General features: G+C 41.0%; 1 protein-coding gene across 3 annotated transcripts in view; it reads left to right on the forward strand.

Moving 5' to 3' along the window:
• Positions 1 to 21,236, forward strand: part of EPB41 (erythrocyte membrane protein band 4.1) — a 136,735-nt gene that overhangs the window by 48,363 nt on the left and 67,136 nt on the right. For all 3 annotated transcript variants that reach the window (XM_084652554.1, XM_084652556.1, XM_084652555.1), the window contains exons 2-4: positions 10,510 to 10,987; positions 14,574 to 14,804; positions 17,939 to 18,043. In XM_084652554.1, coding sequence (XP_084508680.1) covers positions 10,517 to 10,987; positions 14,574 to 14,804; positions 17,939 to 18,043 — 807 coding nt within the window. In that variant the 5' untranslated portion in view covers positions 10,510 to 10,516. The remainder of the gene's footprint in view (positions 1 to 10,509; positions 10,988 to 14,573; positions 14,805 to 17,938; positions 18,044 to 21,236) is intronic.

Below are 21,236 nucleotides of genomic sequence, written 5' to 3' on the forward strand. Positions count from 1 at the left end.
TCCCCACATCTGTACCCTAGCGTTCAGAGTGGGGAAAGAACCCTGACAGAAGGTGAGGATGTAATCTCTGTAGAGGGTGGTGAGGATTCATTGGATCGCTAACAGCAGTCTTTTTTAGGAGTTAGCATATTCAAGCTCAGTTTTGCAGTTCTATTTTCTCTTATATTAAAAAAACACTTTATTGTAGCTTCTGAAATATTTGTCATTTGCATAATACTGACATTGTGTGTACCTGGGCCTGAAATCATCAGTCCTGTGAAATTCTGTCTACTACAGAATGCTGCATGCCTCTTCAGCAATACAGGCTACCATGACCACATTAAACCTGTCCTCTGCTGTCTATGCTGACTTCTTATAGACTACGGAGGCAAGTTCAAATCTTGATCCTTATTTTCAAGGTGCTCAATGGCCTGGATCCAGCATATATAAAAGATCACCTAAAGCTTTGGGATGCTGACCACTGTGCTCAACTCTGCTCCTCAGTTATAATGGAACTTTCTACTGTCAAGGTAAAGCTTGTCTGTGCCGGAGACAGAGATTTCTGGAGGACTGATTTGATGCTGTGGAACAGACATCTACAGGAGCTAAGGACCATAACAAATCTTACGCCTTCCCTTCCAACTGGAAGGCATGCTTTGTTGATTTTGACTTTTAACAAACACACAGCAGCATACCTTTCAATAAATAATCTAAACAACCAGCCAACCTACCAAAACAAAATGCTACAGTGTATACACGCTTTTCTCCTGGGGAGAGGATGAGAGAAGATGCTAACCACATGTCACAGACATTAGTCATGTTGCTTAATGCACTACTGAAAGGTGCTCTGGTGTTATGATGATGAGACCAGGATAAGCACTTGAATAGAATAGAATAGAATGTAACTTTAAAATGGAATTGTTAAAAAGAACTCTCATCTCCAGAATGGCATGAACCTCATCTATACAGCCGGTGCCTATGTGTCCCAGAAGTTAAGAATAATAAGATGACATCTAAATGAGCTGCAGGATCTGAGAGAGAGTGTTTGGTGGTGGTGGAGATATGAATGAAAACTTTGTCTGCATTTCAAAATGTTTTTTTTTTTAAAATATATATAAATCTCCAAATCGGGAAAGTATGGGAGTATCTTACTAATAGTGTCTTCCTAAGTGTTTAACAAAATAGCTGTGTAAAAAAACAAAACAAAAAACTGTTGCTCTTTCATAGCTGTGCTATGAAGGTTCCACTGGAAAACAAAATACTATTTAGAAATGCCTCCTTATAATGAAAGTTTAAGAGGTGTATTTTAAATAATATATGTTCAATCTTCTTAATTTTATTTCGCCTTACAAGACAGGGCCTTGTGTTCTTACGCTTTCAGTTGAAACCATAAAAATGAATTCTGAATGTAAAACTTCAGAGAGAGAATATAATTAGTGAGTCCAAGCAGAGTGACAGACAGTGAGTGCATCAGGGACCCTGTAACAAAATATTTGACTGCACTTAGTGAATTATTATTGTTGGCGGCTAACTGACTCTATTAAATCTTTATTGGGAAGGCAGGGAGAGGCAATACTTGTACGTCCTATCTCCACATCCCTAGTTTTATGAAGTACATTTGGATCAGATCACTGGGCTGTCCCTGAGAAAAGCAGAGGTGCAATGTAATTCCTGGGGGACAAAGGAAAGACTTGGAGACGTTTGCTCATCTAAAGCAAGACCCACCTTTCAGTGTTGGAAAACAACATGGTCTGCAACTACAAGGACTGTCCCTTGCTGAAATCAACCCAGTAAACAGACTTTGTTGTTTTGGGTCCAGAGACTTTAATATTAGTTTGCTCAGAGAGGAAGTGTCTATTATTGGGGAGTTATCCTGTTTACTTCACTTAATAACAAAAGTTTCTCTTACAGGCCTACTATCTCTATTCTGAGCTTCCAGAGCCTTACATTTAACTTTAGATAGGAGGGAATTTTGAATGGATAATGTTTTGAAAGTGATTCTTGTTAGAGGGCTTATTCCTTTATCCTAACAATTCTTGCCAGTTTATTTTTTCTAAATGAAATCAATGGGAAGTAGCTATAAAGCACATTGTTTTGGCAGCCAGACCAAAACATGACTCATAATTAACCCCTTCACTACTGAATATGGATTCATCTGTGCCGTATGCTCATTCTGTATTATACAGGAGTGTCAGCATTGCAACTAAACACCAACTCCCCCTGGGGATGTACCCAGTGAGTTGGCCATTCGTGGAAGTGCATGGTTTTGTACAGGGTATCAAGGGTTATGGGCAACATTGAACTGGTTAAACACTAATTCTTGCCTGGCAACTCCTGTCATAATATCTAGTTTTATAGCTGTTAAAGATGGACTAACAACATTAACTCTGATTTTTCTCCACCCCTGTTAGTGTTGCTTCCAATGTGCATTTGTGGGTGGAATTTTGTATTGATTTGACAAGACTTAAAAGATTTGAAAGACAACTGTTTTAGGCAGGTATCATTACAAAAATTGTAGAGGAATAGACTTGACTCAGTTGGGGTTCAAGAGTACAGTGTGGGTATCGTAGGCCTCATGTGTATTTGCTTTTACCTCTCTCTCATCATGCCTTGCTTGTTTTGCTGCACATAGTGACCCAGACTGAAACACATGGATAGGTAATTTTTGCCGCTTCCCCCAGCAAGAGAGTAGGAATGGCTGATGAAGATAAGTATTGCCAGTTCTATGTTGCTGCTGCTGAGGTTTCGTTGTCCATTTTCCCCTGCCAAATCCTCTATCAAGCTACAGAATACTAGATCTATTTTTTTTAAAAAAAAATCCTACTAACCTCTCCTTTTACGTATACATGAATTGCATTAAAATTTATCCTCTGATCTACATTATTCAATACCTCACTTCACATACTCTCTTGCAAGTAGGTTGTGCCATTTGGCTCTAACTTTATTGGATTTTTACTGCTTGAAGAGGGTCCCTGGTGTTCTGTCTGGACCCGTAACAATCTTTTAAAAATGCATTAATTCAACAGACCTGTAAGTTACCCTAAAATCAGATAACTTTAGCAACAACAACAAATATTACAAATTAACCTCACCATGGAATTCCCACTAGAGTGTCTCTTGCTAGCTATACCAAATCACTTTACAGGTGAGAGAAGAGAAAATGGGCTTTGTAGTGCATCCTGGAAGCTAACAAAAGTGTCTCGTAGGATATGGTGAGCAGATGAGTTCCAAAGGCTAAGGCGGGGGAGCAGGCTAGCAGACAATGTCCTGTCTCTTTCATACCACTGTGCCTCCACTAACAGCAAGTGTGGTAACATCTCACAGGGACACAGTTCGGTCCCACTAGCACACACTTAACCTCTGAAAGGAAATAACAGTAGGTTATAGCTGCGCAATATTTATTGCCGGTGGGGAGATAACCCACACTTGACTTTCAGATTCCAGGCTTTTTGCAGGGCTGATCATTGGAAAGCTAAACAGTATCCTCCTCTTTGTAAACTGCAGAAATCTGAGCTATGATAGAAGACATTTGAATCAATAAATGTGGAACTCCAATGTCATTTTCACTGTCCATAGTTTAACCATGCTTTTTTTGAAACAGTCTTGTGCTGTATTTACCCTGCCAGTTTGAAAGAACAAGGAGAACAGTGCAGATGGAAATTACTACGTTATTTGAAACAAACATTAGATATGAAAGGACATGCTTACCATGCTGTTCCAGGATGACAGGGAGGTGCAAAGGGGTCAGATACAAATAATCACAAATCTCTAATTCTGCTGTCCTTGCCTCATTCTTCTATTTATCATTTCCTCCTTTGAACATATTTAAGGGGGCTTTTCAAAACTAACATAGCAAAAGGCATTGGCACGTGTACTTGTGCACACGTGAGGTTTTCTGTATGGCTATGCTTAGCACTGATTTTATATTTTAATTGCCTAGTTAAGAACACTAAATTATGGAATAAGTAAAATTTAAATACAGCATTAAGCTTCAATGTAGGTAATGTGTGGTGGGAGATTTTAAGAGAGTGGGGTGGAAAGGAGAGAGAGAAGCAACTATTCATGGATTCAGACTTCTTGAAATGTAATCTTGTGAACATTTTTAAAACCAGCCTGAAATGATGGTGAAAAGTTAAATCTTGTCTAGTCTGCTGTTGGGGGCGCTCCCTTGATGCACTCTTATGGATGAGTGGGGAAAACTGTCTTGATTCCTGGAGCCTGCTGCAAAGCAAAGCAAACCAAACCTCCATTGAATGGACTAGATGGCTCAGTGCAGGCATTCCCAAACTGTGTTTTCCCCCAAGCAAGCACTTTCTGATGGTCCATGGCTGCACCTTGTTTCCAGCTGCTGAATCACATTAAAGGAAGTTAAAAATGTTATATACTTCACTTTCCCACGTGAGAAATTGCCGTAATTGCCATGGTGGTGGTATTAGATGGTCCATCAGTGGCCAATGGGAGAGAAGGATAGGTATCCACAAGGCACTATTAGAATATGATCCACTTCATGAAAATGTTTAACATCTGACTCAGGGGATTGCAATAGGATATGGAGTCTGTCACTTATTATGGATTGCTGGTTCAAATTCATCTTAGGCGAACAGCAACATGTGGTGGTAGCTCACTGGTCAATGTAAAATAAGTTCAGTGAGGATTTTGGAGAGTCTCAGTCCAGCTGTTACTACATAGGTGTTCACATGGCAGAATCCTCCAGCACGAGTGACCACTTGATTTGCAGTCTCATTTAAAAGGACAAGGACTATGGAACTACACTTCTCCATCCAGGGAACTGATGGGCAGGATCCCCTGGGAGAATAACATGAGGGGGAAAGGAATCCAGGAGAGCTGGCTGTATTTTAAAGAATCCTTATTGAGGTTACAGGGACAAACCATCCCGATGTGTAAAAAGAATAGTAAATATGGCAGGAGACCAGCTTGGCTTAACAGTGAAATCCTTGCTGATCGTAAACACAAAAAAGAAACTTACAAGAAGTGGAAGCTTGGACAAATGACCAGGGAAGAGTATAAAAATATTGCTCGAGCATGCAGGAGTGAAATCAGGAAGGCCAAATCACACCTGGAGTTGCAGCTAGCAAGAGATGTTAAGAGTAACAAGGGTTTCTTCAGGTATGTTAGCAACAAGAAGAAAGTCAAGGAAAGCGTGGGCCCCTTACTGAATGAGGGAGGCAACCTAGTGACAGAGGATGTGGAAAAAGCTAATGTACTCAATGCTTTTTTTGCCTCTGTCTTCATGAACAAGGTCAGCTCCCAGACTACTGCACTGGGCGGCACAGCATGGGGAGGAGGTGACCAGCCCTCTGTGGAGAAGGAAGTGGTTCGGGACTATTTAAAAAAGCTGGACGAGCACAAGTCCCTGGAGCCGGATATGCTGCATCCGAGAGTGCTAAAGGAGTTGGCGGCTGTGATTGCAGAGCCATTGGCCATTATTTTTGAAAACTCATGGCGATCGGGGGAAGTCTCAGACGACTGGAAAAAGGCTAATGTAGTGCCCATCTTTAAAAAAGGGAAGAAGGAGGATCCTGGGAACTACAGGCCAGTCAGCCTCACCTCCGTCCCTGGAAAAATCATGGAGCAGGTCCTCAAGGAATCAATTCTGAAGCACTTAGAGGAGAGGAAAGTGATCAGGAACAGTCAGCATGGATTCACCAAGGGAAAGTCATGCCTGACTAATCTAATTGCCTTCTATGACGAGATAACTGGCTCTGTGGATGAGGGGAAAGCGGTGGACGTGTTGTTCCTTGACTTTAGCAAAGCTTTTGCCACGGTCTCCCACAGTATTCTTGCCAGCAAGTTAAAGAAGGATGGGCTGGATGAATGGACTATAAGGTGGATAGAAAGTTGGCTAGATTGTCGGGCTCAACGGGTAGTGATCAATGGCTCCATGTCTAGTTGGCAGCCGGTATCAAGCGGAGTGCCCCAAGGATCTGTCCTGGGGCCGGTTTTGTTCAATATTTTCATTAATGATCTGGAGATGTCATGGATTGCACCCTCAACAAGTTTGCGGATGACACTAAACTGGGAGGAGAGGTAGATACGCTGGAGGGTAGGGGTAGGATTCAGAGGACCCTAGACAAATTGGAGGATTGGGCCAAAAGAAATCTGATGAGGTTCAACAAGGACAAGTGCAGAGTCCTGCACTTAGGATGGAAGAATCCCATGCACCTCTACAGACTAGGGACCGAATGGCTCGGCAGCAGTTCTGTGGAAAAGGACCTAGGGGTGACAGTGGACGAGAAGCTGGCTATGAGTCAACAGTGTGCCCTTGTTGCCAAGAAGACTAATGGCATTTTGGGCTGTATAAGTAGGGGCATTGCCAGCAGATTGAGGGATGTGATCGTTCCCCTCTGTTCGACATTGGTGAGGTCTCATGTGGAGTACTGTGTCCAGTTTTGGGCCCCACGCTACAAGAAGGATGTGGAAAAATTGGAAAGAGTCCAGCGGAGGGCAACAAAAATGATTAGGGGACTGGAACACATGATTTATGAGGAGAGGCTGAGGGAATTGGGATTATTTAGTCTGCGGAAGAGAAGAATGAGGGGGGATTTGATAGCTGCTTTCAGCTACCTGAAAGGGGGTTCCAAAGAGGATGGATCTAGACTGTTTTTGGCGGTAGCAGATAACAGAACAAGGAGCAATGGTCTCAAGTTGCAGTGGGGGAGGTTTAGGTTGGATATTAGGGAAAACTTTTTCACTAGGAGGGTGATGAAACACTGGAATGCGTTACCTAGGGAGGTGGTGGGGTCTCCTTCCTTAGAGGTTTTTAAGGTCAGGCTTGACAAAGCCCTGGTTGGGATGATTTAGTTGGGGATTGGTCCTGCCTTGAGCAAGGGGGGTTGGACTAGATGACCTCCCGAGGTCCCTTCCAACTCTGATATTCTATGATTCCCCAGAGATAGTCCCTTCAGGTCAGGGCTGAGGTATCTTGTATTGGAGGGATGATGAGGGAAACTTGAATTTCTGCTTGTACCTGTTTGCTCGCAGTAGAGGACTTTCCCATCCAGGGCACCTTTCATGAGCAACACATTCTCAGAGGAAAAGAACGCCCAGCATACCAGTGTTTAAATAATGGTGACCTCTTAGAAACAAATTTTAAAATGGGCTTTGTATAAGTGACTTGCAGTAGTTACACTACTCTATCTCAGCTGTTTGGAACAGTAGATATGTATTGTACAGAGCTGCAATATTTTTAGGACAATCAGTATTAAGTGGTGGTTGTATCTATGGCCAAAAACTTCAAAAACATTTTTTTAAAAATCTGAAGTATTTTGATTACTGTGGGGAAAATGAACATTTACATTTTTTAATTTGGAAAAAAAAGTTTTGAATGTTAAATGTGGTAATGCCTAAATGGGTGATGTCTTGAATGTTTCTTAATTCTAAACGAGAACTTTAAATAGATGTTTCTACTTAGGTTTGGGCTAGAAGGGATTGAAACAGACGTTTGCCCCTGTGTAAGCAATGGTAATTTGTTACTGCAGATGCATGTGATGCAACTCTCAAAGATTAGTTCTATCCCCTTTAAAGCATGATTATTTCAGGTCCTCTTTATACTTTAAATAGATACGCTCTTCATGTGATTTCCATCTCTTTGTGTCAACAGCCAAGCTGAAGTAAACATGGCATCAGATTAGTAAAATGGTCTCCAAAAAAACCCTGCTGTCCATTAGCGGGATAAATACATTTGAGAAAGCATTTGCAGTTTAAATTTGAGACTTTTTTTTTTTTTTTTGGCCTATGCTGTGCAAGTATCATTTTATAAATGCCAAATTCCATAGATTTCAGCAGCTCAGTTTACTAAAACCAAATTGCTTAAAGGCAAAGTTATTTACTTGAAATAGGTATATTTTAAACTTGGCCTCAATAGGCACCATTCTGAATACTTCTGTATAGTAATGCAATAATCAGTCTAGGTTCATAGAGGAAATGAAGGGGATTATTTTAGAATCATAGAATATCAGGGTTGGAAGGGACCTGAGGAGGTCATCTAGTCCAACCCCCTGCTCGAAGCAGGACCAATCCCCAACTAAATCATCCCAGCCAGGGCTTTGTCAAGCCTGACCTTAAAAATATCTAAGGAAGGAGATTCTACCACCTCCCTAGGTAACGCATTCCAGTGTTTCACCACCCTCCTAGTGAAAGTTTTCCCTAATATCCAACCTAAACCTCCCCCACTGCAACTTGAGACCATTACTCCTTGTCCTGTCATCTGCTACCGCTGAGAAGAGTCTAGATCCATCTACTTTGGAACCCCTTTCAGGTAGTTGAAAGCAGCTATCAAATCCCCCCTCATTCTTCTCTTCCGCAGGCTAAACAATCCCAGTTCCCGCCTCTCCTCATAAATCATGTGTTCCAGTCCCCTAATCATTTTTGTTGCCCTCCGCTGGACTCTTTCCAATTTTTCCACATCCTTCTAGTAGTGTGGGGCCCAAAACTGGACACAGTACTCCAGATGAGGCCTCACCAATGTTGAATAGAGGGGAATGATCACATCCCTTGATCTGCTGGCAGTGCCCCTACGTATACATCCCAAAATGCCATTGGCCTTCTTGGCCACAGGGGCACACTGTTGACTCATATCCAGCTTCTCGTCCACTGTCACCCCTAGGTCCTTTTCTGCAGAACTGCTGCCAAGCCATTCGGTCCCTAGTCTGTAGAGATGCATGAGATTCTTCCGTCTTAAGTGCAGGACTCTGCACTTGTCCTTGTTGAACCTCATCAGATTTCTTTTGGCCCAATCCTCTAATTTGTCTAGGTCCCTCTGAATCCTATCTCTACCCTCCAGCGTATCTACCTCTCCTCCCAGTTTAGTGTCATCTGCAAACTTGCTGAGGGTGCAATCCACACCATCCTCCAGATCATTTATGAAGATATTGAACAAAACCGGCTCCAGGACCGACCCTTGGGGCACTCCATTTGATACCGGCTACCAACTAGACATGGAGCCATTGATCACTACCCGTTGAGCCTGACAATCTAGCCAGCTTTCTATCCACCTTATAGTCCATTCATCCAGCCCATCCTTCTTTAACTTGCTGGCAAGAATATGTGGGAAACCGTGGCAAAAGCTTTGCTAAAGTCAAGGAATAACATGTCCACTGCTTTCCCCTCATCCACAGAACCAGTAATCTCATCATAGAAGGCAATTAGATTAGTCAGGCATGACTTTCCCTTGGTGAATCCATGCTGACTGTTCCTGATCACTTTCCTCTCCTCTAAGTGCTTCAGAATTGATTCCTTGAGGACCTGCTCCATGATTTTTCCAGGGACGGAGGTGAGGCTGACTGGCCTGTAGTTCCCAGGATCCTCCTTCTTCCCTTTTTTAAAGATGGGCACTACATTAGCCTTTTTCCAGTCGTCTGAGACTTCCCCGTATCGGCATGAGTTTTCAAAGATAATGGCCAATGGCTCTGCAATCACATCCGCCAACTCCTTTAGCAGTCTTGGATGCAGCGCATCCAGCCCCATGGACTTGTGCTCGTCCAGCTTTTTTAAATAGTCCCGAACCACTTCCTTCTCCACAGAGGGCTGGTCACCTCCTCCCCATGCTGTGCCGCCCAGTGCAGTAGTCTGGGAGCTGACCTTGTTCATGAAGACAGAGGCAAAAAAAGCATTGAGTACATTAGCTTTACTGTGTTTATGTATTATTACTTCTTAAATTTAATATTTATAGATTCTTTAGTCTGTCACAGGGACACTTATTTTTGGTAGGAACTGAAATTTGTTGTTGTAGTAAAACTTTTGATCTTTTGAAGAGTGTTGTTGCTTGTAAGTGGTGTATCTTTGGGAGGTTTTTCTTCTGAAACTTCCTGTTTACACCATTTTTTCAGTTATGTATCTCAGGAAGCGAGATACGGCTGCCACAGAATTTTTGTATAGGATGTTACTAAGAGGCTTGTTTAGTTACATGTCGGTTTCCTCTACTCCCTTCCCACAAAATGGCACAGGCACAAAGTTTTACTGGAGGGTGAAAAAGAAGACTTGAAAGAAGTGTAAAGCTAGAAATGCTAAGGGAAGTGCACTTTTATTTCTAGAAACCTCATTATTGCTTTTGTTTGTCTTCTGCAGTTGTCACACTAGAAATATCTCTCATTGACTATTTTGATTAGGCAAGACAGCTGCCATTTTAACTGTGATGCATTGTAAATACTGCGGAAAGGAAGCGCTAAGGAGCACTTGCAGTACCAGAGTTGAGCAGAATTGCTCATGGACCTGGAACACATTTGTTAGTATAATCCTCACAGTCAAAGGTGTGTGAGCAGACATGGATGAAGATGTCTCTATTTTTTTTCTTTTTTGCAAAAAGTAAACTAAGCCAAGTCTAGTTTTACATCGAGTGTGATTTGTCAGTGATGGATTGCTTTGTAAATAATGCTCAGTAGGCCACAGACCAGAGAGAGCAGCTGTCAGGAAGTGGTGCTTGGAGCGCTCGTTATTTGATTTACAATGGCTAAATGCATGTGTAAACACTGAAGAAATATTCTTGTTTACTTTTTAAAATCTCTGTTACAGTTTCATCATGACAACAGAGAAGAGTCTAGTGGCTGAGACCGAGAATCCTAAGCAGCAGCAGCAAAAAGAGGAGGAGGAAGCTGCTGAAACACAGAAGCAAGAGGCTTCTTTGGAGGCGGCTTCCGAACAGGCATCTGAGGGGCATAATCAAACGGGACAGAAACAGAAGGCATCCAACGGTGATACCCCCACACACGAAGACCAGAGTAAGAACAAAGAGCGCTGCACTTCTGAGAGTCGGGGCCTATCACGCCTATTTTCATCATTTCTCAAAAGGCCCAAGTCTCAGGTTTCTGAAGAAGAAGGCAAAGAAGTGGAGATTCCACAAGAGAAAGGTGAAGGAGGTCAGAAAGAGACAGATCTAGGAGCCAGTCCTAATGAAGAAATCCTGCTGAAGGCCCCAATAGCAGCTCCTGAACCTGAACTCAGGACTGACCCATCTTTAGATCTTCATTCACTAAGCAGCGCAGAAACACAGGTAAACAAAAACAAAGTTGATTTGGATTCTGTTTGGCTTCCTAATCAGCTAGCTCATGTAGTCAGGATTATTTGTCAGGTTAAGTAAGGAATAGAGGTTTGTAATCCTCCTATGTTAGATTTGATCAATGAGAACCCACAAGATTCTGAAAAAAAAATTTTTGGAACTTCTAGTATTTGACAGACATTATGCTACATCTGACACTTCCTGCTCTTCCTTTTTCCTACTGTTTTAATCATAATATGTTTAATCTTCAAAGCATTATATAAACACTAACAAAAACTCCTAAAACACTTAAAGAAAATATTCCTCTGAGGCAAGAAAATTTGTCAGTTGGGATTAAACTCAGAGTACATCCTTCTGAAAGTTACTTTTAGTGCTCATTTTTAAATATTCTGATATGTACAATATGGATAGAAGAAAAGTCAATAGAAAACACATCATGGAAATTACATCTGTGTTCAGCAGAAAACAAACCTCAAAACAGACTTAAGTGCAAGCAACACAAGTGACAGTTCAGAACCTCATGGACCTCAGTTCAGTTTACACCCTCTCCCACCAGTGTGGTAGGCCCTGTTTTTTCTGTGGCCCCACACATACTTTTATTAATCACTTGGAGCATATAGACTGGGGATTTAAAGGGAGCCTAAGGACTTTGTGTCCAACTACTAGTCATTTTGTGGTTCCCTTAGGCGCCTTAAAAATCCTAGCCTTAAATGCATAGACCTCGGAGCTTTAAAAGGTAGGTATTATCTCCATTTTACTGATAGGAAACTGAAGCACAGAATGTTAATAGCCAAATGTTCAAAAGTGGCCTGTAGTTTTAGGTACATCACCTCTTGGCTACTGGACTTGAAATACAATGGGCTTCTTTCTTTCTTCTTTCCTGCCAGAAGTGCTAAGTATCTGCAACTCGAGTTCAGCTGGCATTGTGGTTGCTCAGCATTTGAAAGAGTCAGGTCCAGGTTGTTTCGAGTTGAACACCTAAAGTTGATGGCTGTTTCTGAATAATTTAGCCTGGGTATCTTGCCCAAACAATTGTATATAGAGCCGGGAATAGAATCCAGTTCCCTTAGTTCCCAGCCCAATGTGCTGGAGGCAGTGTGATCTAGTGCAGTGCTACTCAAAGTGGTGGTCCGCAGACTGGTGCGAGTCCACAAGCCATCGGCTGCCGGTCTGTGCGCACTTTGGGAAAAAAAATTGCCAGTCCCCCACATCAGAGAGCTTGAGAAGCACTTGTCAAGTAGACAGACTAGTGCTGCTTGTCAGTGGTGTAAATAGGAAGCTTATAGCTACTGTAACTTCTTACTTAACGTCATCCCGGTTAACGTTTTGTTGTTACATTGCTGATCAATTAGAGAACATGTTCGTTTAAAGTTGTGCAGTGCTCCCTTAGAACGTTTGGAAGCCTCCTGCTTTGTCCACTGCTTGCAGGAAGAGCAGTCCATTGGAACTAGCTGGTGGGGCCTTGGAACCAGCCCCCTTATCAGCTCCCGTAAGTTCCCTATGCGGCAGCTGCCCAGCAGGCTATCAACTGCCAGGCAGTTCAGCTGTACCTCCCCGCCCACTGCCATGTGCTGCTCCTGCCCTCTGCCTTGGAGCTGCTCCCGGGAGACTCCTGCTTGCTGTGCAGAGGTTAGGGGAAGAGGAGTGCTAATTTCAGGGTGTCCGCCCATCCCCCACTGCTGTACCTCACCTCCACAGGGCAGTGTGGGGGAGACACTGGTCAGGATGGAGGGAGCTTGCTGGCAGCTGCTGCTGTCTCAACTTGCTGATCTACTTAAAAAGGCAGTGTATTTAGAGTCCGATCAGCATACTTAAAGGGGCAGTGTGCGTCTCTCTCACACACATGGTGTGTCTCTCTGTCACACTCTGCCTCCATTCGTGCTGCTTTGTGGAGTGTGAGGCTACATTAAACAACAATGTGTTAACCCTTGAGGGCTCACCGAGTGGTAGTTCATCATTTAGCAGTAAGGCATTCCCTGGGAAATATCCCACCCTCTGACTCCACCACCTCAATCATGCTTCACAATCATCACTGGTGTGTACAGTATTAAATTGTTTGTTTAAAACTTATACTGTGTGTGTGTGTGTAGCCTTTTTTGGCGAAAAAAATTTCCCTGGAACCTAACCCCCCCATTTACATTAATTCTTATGGGGAAATTGGTTTCGCTTAAAGTAGCATTTTTCAGGAACATAACTACAACGTTAAACAAGGAGTTACTGTAGTTTCTTTTGACTTGAGGACTTTGAGCAATTTCCACTTTAAATTGTATAGCATTGCCGAACCAAACATTCAGAAATCATGAGTTAGGCTCCCAAAAATCATGACATTAAAAAATAATAATTGTGGGGAGTCTTATTTGCCTTTTGGTTTCTGAGTCTTTACAATACACTCTGCTTTAGTTTAAAAAAAATTTCTATCCCTCATATTTGCAGAGAAAAGCTTGAAAATATGAACTGAGATTTTTATCTAACCATTTGACTCCAGGAGCTGGGCCTTTAAGCGAAACAAATACTATGAGTGAGGTTTGCAATAAAATTGTAGGCATTTGATACACTGAGTATATGTGAACTTGTGCAAAAACAAGCCGCACAAACCTTCAGTGCATATAAGTTAATTTTGACTATAATGTGTAAAATTAGTATTAATGTCCTTTTAAATCCTGACTCTTAACAGATATTTCTAGTGTGAAACCGTTTATGTGAAGTGTCCTGTTGTAAAGCCTCTGAGTCAGCATGTGTGTCCAAATCCATCCGATTCTCTGCTTTCTGATTATCCTATCTCTGTCACAGCAGAAAGCAGCCGTCTGTGAACGTCGGTCTAATTTAAATAATTGCAGATACTAAAGCATGCATTGGCACAATGGCATGAAGGCAGTCTTCCATTTTTACTATCACTCATAACACAGGAAGACTGATTAGCACGTTGGATCCCAAAATTAAATTCTGCATTATGTGGGTAGGTTTATTGTGATGAAAACCGAGACACTTTCTCAGGGCTCTAATGGAAATGTAGAAAGGACTGTTTTACCATGAAACAATTCTAGGAAATCGCTTGGTTTTTATGGATTAGCTGAGCATTTTGCCTGCAAGATTGAGGGGTCAGATTGGAAAAATGAGTCTCCAATCTAAAATGAGATGCCGCTAACAGTAGATTGAACAGGTCTTCATAATATAATCTCAACCCTGTCCCTTCTGACATGCTTTGATAAACTAATAACTAATGAGACTAATTTAAATTTTCATTAGACTTCAGAATTAACATGCACTTGAACTGAATAAATATCAGTTGACATCTGAGCTGTTGTTTCAGATTCTTTGCAGACTTGGGCAGACATCACTGCATTGGTTTACATTTAAATGATCTTCAATGAGAAGGGCTAGCAATTCAGTTTAGAAAAAGAAACTGTAGTCTTTAGAGCACAAGATACAGCACCAGAGAAAAACTCTAAGTTGCTGAGCCACTGTGAAGTGGCCCACTTTGATCTCTAATGGGATTAAATCACCTACAGTACATTTATGCTGTGTTGACACTACTTGTTTGAAACATGTAAGTAATAAATATGGTGTCGTGGGATTTCAGCCTGCTCAGGAGGACAGGAGAGAAGATCAAGACCCAGAGAGCAGAGATCTTGAGATTAAGGAAGGAGACGGAGTGCAGGAAGAGTGTTCCAAGGCAGAGTTGAAAATAGAGAGCCCTGAGACAAAAACAGGCCAAGAATTAAAAGCCACCCAGAAATCAGTAAGAAGACACAGAAATATGTACTGCAAGGTTTCCTTGCTGGATGACACCGTTTACGAGTGTGCTTTGGATGTAAGTGCCATTTAGTCTCTTAAGATGGGTGATGGGGGTGGGAGCGGGGAGGGTTTGGAATTGCGTGATGCTGCCAGTGAAGTAAATGGTTAAACTCCACTGGAGTAGGACTGTGTCTTAAACCATAACAATTATTTAAGATCTGATAAGAATGTAGGGCACCTTGGACATTGGGGAAAAAAAATCCAACATCTCTATTTGGCGGGTTTTTTAAAAATGCTGTAGTCTCACTTGCTGATGCTTTCTCCTTCACTTGCCCCTACTTCTGATACTCCAGGCTTGAGTGTGATTGATATATAAATTTTACATCCTCTTAAGATTTGATTATAACGCTAAATAATATTCAGATCAGAGCCAGAAAATGTTTGTCAGCTGGATTTGTATGCTTTGCTGGCTTTTCACCCAGAATACCTTGGAAACCTAAGATCACCTGCTGCTGACTAATAACAGGAAACAGTTTCAGCAAATCACCAGAGAAAAAAAATGAGATGATCACCACTTAAACTTTGTCAAAATACTTATTTTTGCTTTGTTCCTTCAAATTCTTCCTTCTCATATGAGCTATGCCTTGAAAGAGTTAGCAGGCATGCTTAATGGGCATATAACTATCAGTTGTATTTCATCCCAGTCTTTCCTAATCATTTATCTAAGCCACAATCCTTACGTCACTATTTATAACAATTTTTACAAAGGGTGATGGTAGCACTGGCACCAGGCCAAACCCTGGTTCGGAATGCTCGTTCTTAATTATCAAATTTTGGGTTTTAGTGGTTGTGAAAGGGTTGCTTCTATTCCTGTCATCAGTGTGTTGCAGTTGCCTTAGTTTTCCATTAGGAGGAACTGTGTGCAAAATGACAAATTCCAAAACTGTCTCCCCTTGTGTGTAGTTTAACACAGTCTTGACACAAATGCATCCCAACACAAGAAGCCTCTCCTTTCTACACCATCTGCTCAGGCTTGATTCACCCTTCTGGTGCAGATTCTGTAAGCTGTCTCTTCAGCCTTTACAGCCCTCTCACTGTGGTCTGGGTTACCTTCTGTCCTTGTATCAGAGGTTCATAAGTTCTCCCTTTAGGTTAAGGGGTTCACCCCTTGGTGCATGGATCCAAGGCAGTCTTTTCCTCTTCCCCCTGCCCTTGCCTGGGGAGACCTAGCAGCTGCCGGTGTTCTGCTTCAAGTTTCCCAGTAGAGATCTCTGTGTCTTGTCTTACACTGAGAAGGTGGCTTGGCTTTTATTCCACTTTCTTTCCTAAAAGGACTTGCTCTCAGCTTACAATGCCTGGTGGGCGTAGGTAGGCCTACAAGTCCCAGAATGCCTGTCCTTAAATGTTCAAGACCGGATAACGAAACTGATGAGTTGGGCCAACATGCCATTTTACGTGGATATGTAAAAATTGCTAGTAGAGTGACAATGTCTAGCAGTATTCAGAATAGAAATGGCAGTAAACAAATAATGTTTTTAGCATCCCTATTAAATCAATTTCAGAAGCTCTGCTCAGTCCCCTATAGTTGAAAGGTTTTTGGCTGTACATGTTTTTCATATCTATCTCATAGGATGATCCCAGTGTCCTAGCAATAAGAAGTCAACGGAAATCTAATTCAGCATCTGAGTACTAGCCCAACACGTAAACAATCTGGCACTTAATCTTTGAGACATAATGAGCTTGTTAAGCCCTGAACCCACTGGTTAAGTCTAGTTGCTCATTTGTGACCTGTTTAGGTTTCTAGGGCTTCTTGTGCAAAGCAGTTACCTTAGATGACCTTGTACAATTAGGTCAATGCATCAGTGTTTGTGCAACAGTGTTGCTGCCATTGCTATCCCATGGGATGCTTCTGGTAATGTAGTTTTATGTCCTAGAGACGATGAGAAGTGGTTACTGGAACATGGTTGGGGGAAAACCTTATCTGATCACAAGAAATAGCTGATCTTTTAAGGAAAGGCCTGGGACAATTATGAAGTTGAAGCCTAAAAATTGTTTGCAGCAGTTTGAAGTTTGTTAGCTGTAATTACAGTTGTATCCCTGGAGCTGTAAATCGTTTTAAGGCTATAGCTGTTCTCTCTCTCTCTCTCTCTCTGTTTCTCTTAAAACATCTAAAGCTTAAATTATCGAAATGTCCATTGTTTCTCTAGAATGTTTGATAGAATCTGTTTGTCAGGACAAGCGTATGTGGATTAGACCCAGTCTGAAATTTTGTTGAACTCTGCCATATGGCAGATTTTTAGATTTAATTTTTAATCTCTGTTGAGTTTGAAATGAACATGGTGTAGCATTTAAAGTAGGTTTAAAATGAAATACAGTGGGTCAGAAATAATTTTTATTTCCTGGAGAGCTTCTTATGTTACTATGCTTATTCTTATTCTGAAAGTGGTGGTGTAATGAATGCTTAAATAAAAATCAAACAAAAAACCTCCCCAAAGTGTAGTATTTAAATAACACTTCACTTCAGAACATTTTTTTAAAAACCTAAATTAATCCTAAAGACAGATAAATATTATTCTCATTTTAAATGGGAATACTGAGACCAGGAGCTTGTGATTGGAAGTCAGCAGCACAGCTAGGATTGGAACCCAAGGTTCCTAGCTCCCAGTTCTGTGCTTAATCCACTAGATCATGTTGTGTCCCAAAATACAGTGTCAGAATAATAAATTCTATTTCCAGTCACAAGTCTGTCTGGTCACCACTTGATAAACCTAGCTAATTTAGCATTTTGTACTGCCACCTATCATTGTAGCGTAAGTACCTTCTTGGAGCATTTTACAAACACTTAAGCCACACAACACCTCTTTTGAGTAGGGAATAATTATATATCCATTTTTTGAGATGAGTAAGATGATGTGTAGATAAAATGACTTTCAGGATGCTCAGTCAATGTGGTCAGGGACAGAGTCAACATCAATTTTAAACATTTCCCCAATAACTCTGGTTTGCTGGATTTGAATTTCCTATCTGATGCTCTTCCCTGTAAAATGAAATACTTGGCCATAAATTGCTGAGCCAGTCAGCACCCCTTTCTTTTGCTCAAGAATTCAGCCCTCTTCAGTGATTATGCAGAGTGGGAGAGTTATTGGTGGGACCAGGAGAGGAGAGACAAAAAGCAATGTATACTATAGAATCCCTGTTACTTATTTGCAGAAACATGCCAAGGGTCAGGATCTGCTTAGAAAAGTATGCGAGCACCTCAATCTTCTGGAAGAAGACTACTTTGGACTGGCCATATGGGACTCTCCAACTTCCAAGGTAAGAAGATGCTTGTGGAACTACAGTGTGCAATAAAAAAAACCCCCAAACTCTTCTCGATAGGTTCTTGTCTCCAAAATGGGAAGAAGTGTGTAGCGTCCCAAAAAATTTTGCTTAATCTAGCAATATTTTTATTTTCCCCCTATGTGTGAAAGACCTTTTCTAAGAACTGGCATAGTGTGTGAATTGTAAGAGTAACGATATTGTGAATAAAGAAAAGGAGTACTTGCGGCACCTTATTTAAATTGGTAAGTCTCTAAGGTGCCACAAGTCCTCCTTTTCGTTTTGCGAATACAGACTAACACGGCTGCTACTCTGAAACCTGATATTGTGAATAAAATAGAAGCTACTATAAAATAGGACAGTATGTGCTTTGCTAATGGAGGGGAGTGAAATGAATTTGGAAAAATCTGTTCTGGAGGAACTGAAGCCACATTCAAAACAGATTAGATTAGGTTCTGGTTTCTTTTTCTTTTTCTTATGACTACATTACAAAGATACAACAGAAGAACTGTAGGATATAAGTTATTCAAGAAGTGTTGGAGAGATTAGGTTTCAGAGTAACAGCCGTGTTAGTCTGTATTCGCAAAAAGAAAAGGAGGACTTGTGGCACCTTAGAGACTAACCAATTTATTTGAGCATAAGCTTTCGTGAGCTACAGCTCACTTCATCGGATGCATAGAGATTAGGGTTTTTCCTTTTCTTTTAATTGTGGTTCACAAAATCATGGTGAATAGAGTGGATAGGATAGAGTAGATGACACTTAAGATGTGAAAGAACCTGAGCACAAAAGGAATTCAGGGAGAATTTCTTCAGTCATAAATTATTCCAAGTATCTACTAAAGGCAATAAGAGGAGCAAACAATGTCTTGTATTTTGGGGGTAAATAAGCATATTTGATTTAGCTGTTAATTTGAGTCAAGTGTATGTAGATTGCCATCTCACATCTCAATTTCTGAAGGGTCTTGTGTTCATTTTCCTCCTCTTCCTGACTTGTCTGTCACTGTTGTGACAGACTCTTAGTGATTTTAGCCTTAGGTTTGTTTTATTGATCAGGTAAGCGTTTCCTTCTTCACTATCATGAGTATACCTCTAATATGTATCTGAATGAACCAGTCAATCAATATTATGACTGGAAACAACTTACTCCCTGCACCCTAGTATTCTGCGATACAATACTGGCTGTTCCAACTTTATAAAAAATGGAAAGAAATGTAAGTGGTTGAAGATTTAACAGTGTGTTCTGTGCACACACAAGGGAATTATTTGGATAATTTCCATGGAGTTGCATATGTAAATTCCACTCCTGTCCTGTGTGTAATCAGGAAATAGAGTTAGAAAATTTTGAGTTACATTTGATTTTCTACAGAAAAATGCTAAATGGAGACTGTCAGTTTTCATCCACACTTATTTGTGATTAGTTGAACCAACCAAATAAGCGTGTAGCCTTCTTGGAGCACTTTTCCCTTTAGAGTGGAAAAATATCACAGGAGAATAGCTCCAGCTGGCCTGACCATCATTGGAAAAAGTCCCTGGAGCTCTTGTCAGCATTTACAGGACTTGGTGGGAGGCCATTCTGGATTAATGTTTCAAGCTGGGGCTTGTCACTGACAGAAGGGAAGGAAAATTCTAAAAGCATAAGTATTTAGTAAGGCAATGCAATTCCTAATGTATTTGCTGAAAATAAGTTAAATTCTTCATACTGAAACTCAAATTGGTCAGTTTTACTTTATGATTTTGTTTAGATTTATGCAGCGTCATTGTCTTGCTAGCGTGTTCTTTAACAAATCAGACTGCCTTACATAAAAGTGAAGCACAGCCTTGCTTAGTAAAAATTAAGCCTACCTGGGGGTTGGTTTCAAATAATTGTCTGACTTGAAATGGACTTAAAGACTTTTCATCTGGCTACCTTCCTGTTTCACGTATTGGAATAATTTATGAAAAACTGGTGGAATGAAGAAATTAACTCATTAAAAGATTCTTTAAAAGATACAAAAAAAGATTCTTCTTTGGGACAGTTAACAGATTGGTGGCTTTCATGACAGCTGAAGCCTCATTTTTGTTTTTATTTTCTTATATTTAGAATTTGATTTCATTCTTGCAGTAAGGAATTGTTTACTCCATACTTAATGGAATCTACTATATGTAAAATATTGTTAGATATTTTTAAGGGCAGAAATATCAAGCTGTTCAAATTAAGTCTTTTAACCAGTGTGTGTTGCGTTGTGGGAAGAAAATTGCCAGATCATCATTCTCTAACCACTTCCCCTTTTGTCTTCCTCTCTTTGTATCCATCACTTTTGAGTCAAACGGGCTTCCCTAGGTTTGGGACAGGAGGAGTGGAAGAAAGCTAATTGCATTGCCTTCTTTGAAAACAGAATTATACACATGCTTTTTTACTCGCTTGATGTCTGATTTGGAGTTTGCTGCTGTAATTTCTTACAGACTGCAAAGAGTGAGAGAACGCTGTCAGTAGCAGGATTGTTTGGTGTCAGAGATTTATTGTCACTTAAAACATGAATGAGAGAGTTACACAGCTGTTCGATATAGATTTTAATCCCAGTCTGGAATAAACTATTAATGTTTGCAGCCACCCTTTGCTGTTTTGAGATAATTGCCTTATATATGTATATTTCTGTTCAATGGAGTGTAAACTTCCAAGTTTGAAATTCCCTCCAGCACTGCAGTACTCTAAAAAGAGCCCTCACCTAATTTATTTGATTTACCAGCTAAAGTGATTTTAAGAAGAGTCTTCAACAAACCAACTTCTGAACCTCTTCCAAAATGATAGCTAGGGTTTAACGGGGGGTGTGTGTGTGTGTGTGTGTGTGTGCGAGCGCGCACATACATATACACGAAAATATTATACCTAAATATCTCTACTTTCAGAAATAAACCAACAATGTGCGCAAGGAAGGGCACTTTCACCCTCTGTTTTTCCAATGTGGGAAAGTGAATAGAGGGACTGTTTAGCACTGAAGAAGTTTATATTAGAGTTTATACTAGTCTGAAAGGGAGAATTGTTTTCCACTGATTCATGAAACAGCCTCGGATAAGAGTATCATTAATTACTGAACCCTCATTGTCTGTTGGATTAGGCAGACAGGATGAGTTCCATGAATGCATGACTGCACTCGGGCTGCGTTAGAGCCAGCAGCTAGGCTGTCCCATTCTCACTGGAGAAAACTAACAT

Source organism: Lepidochelys olivacea (assembly GCF_965140295.1).
Source record: "Lepidochelys olivacea isolate rLepOli2 genome assembly, chromosome: 19".
Lineage (NCBI taxonomy): Eukaryota > Metazoa > Chordata > Testudines > Cheloniidae > Lepidochelys > Lepidochelys olivacea.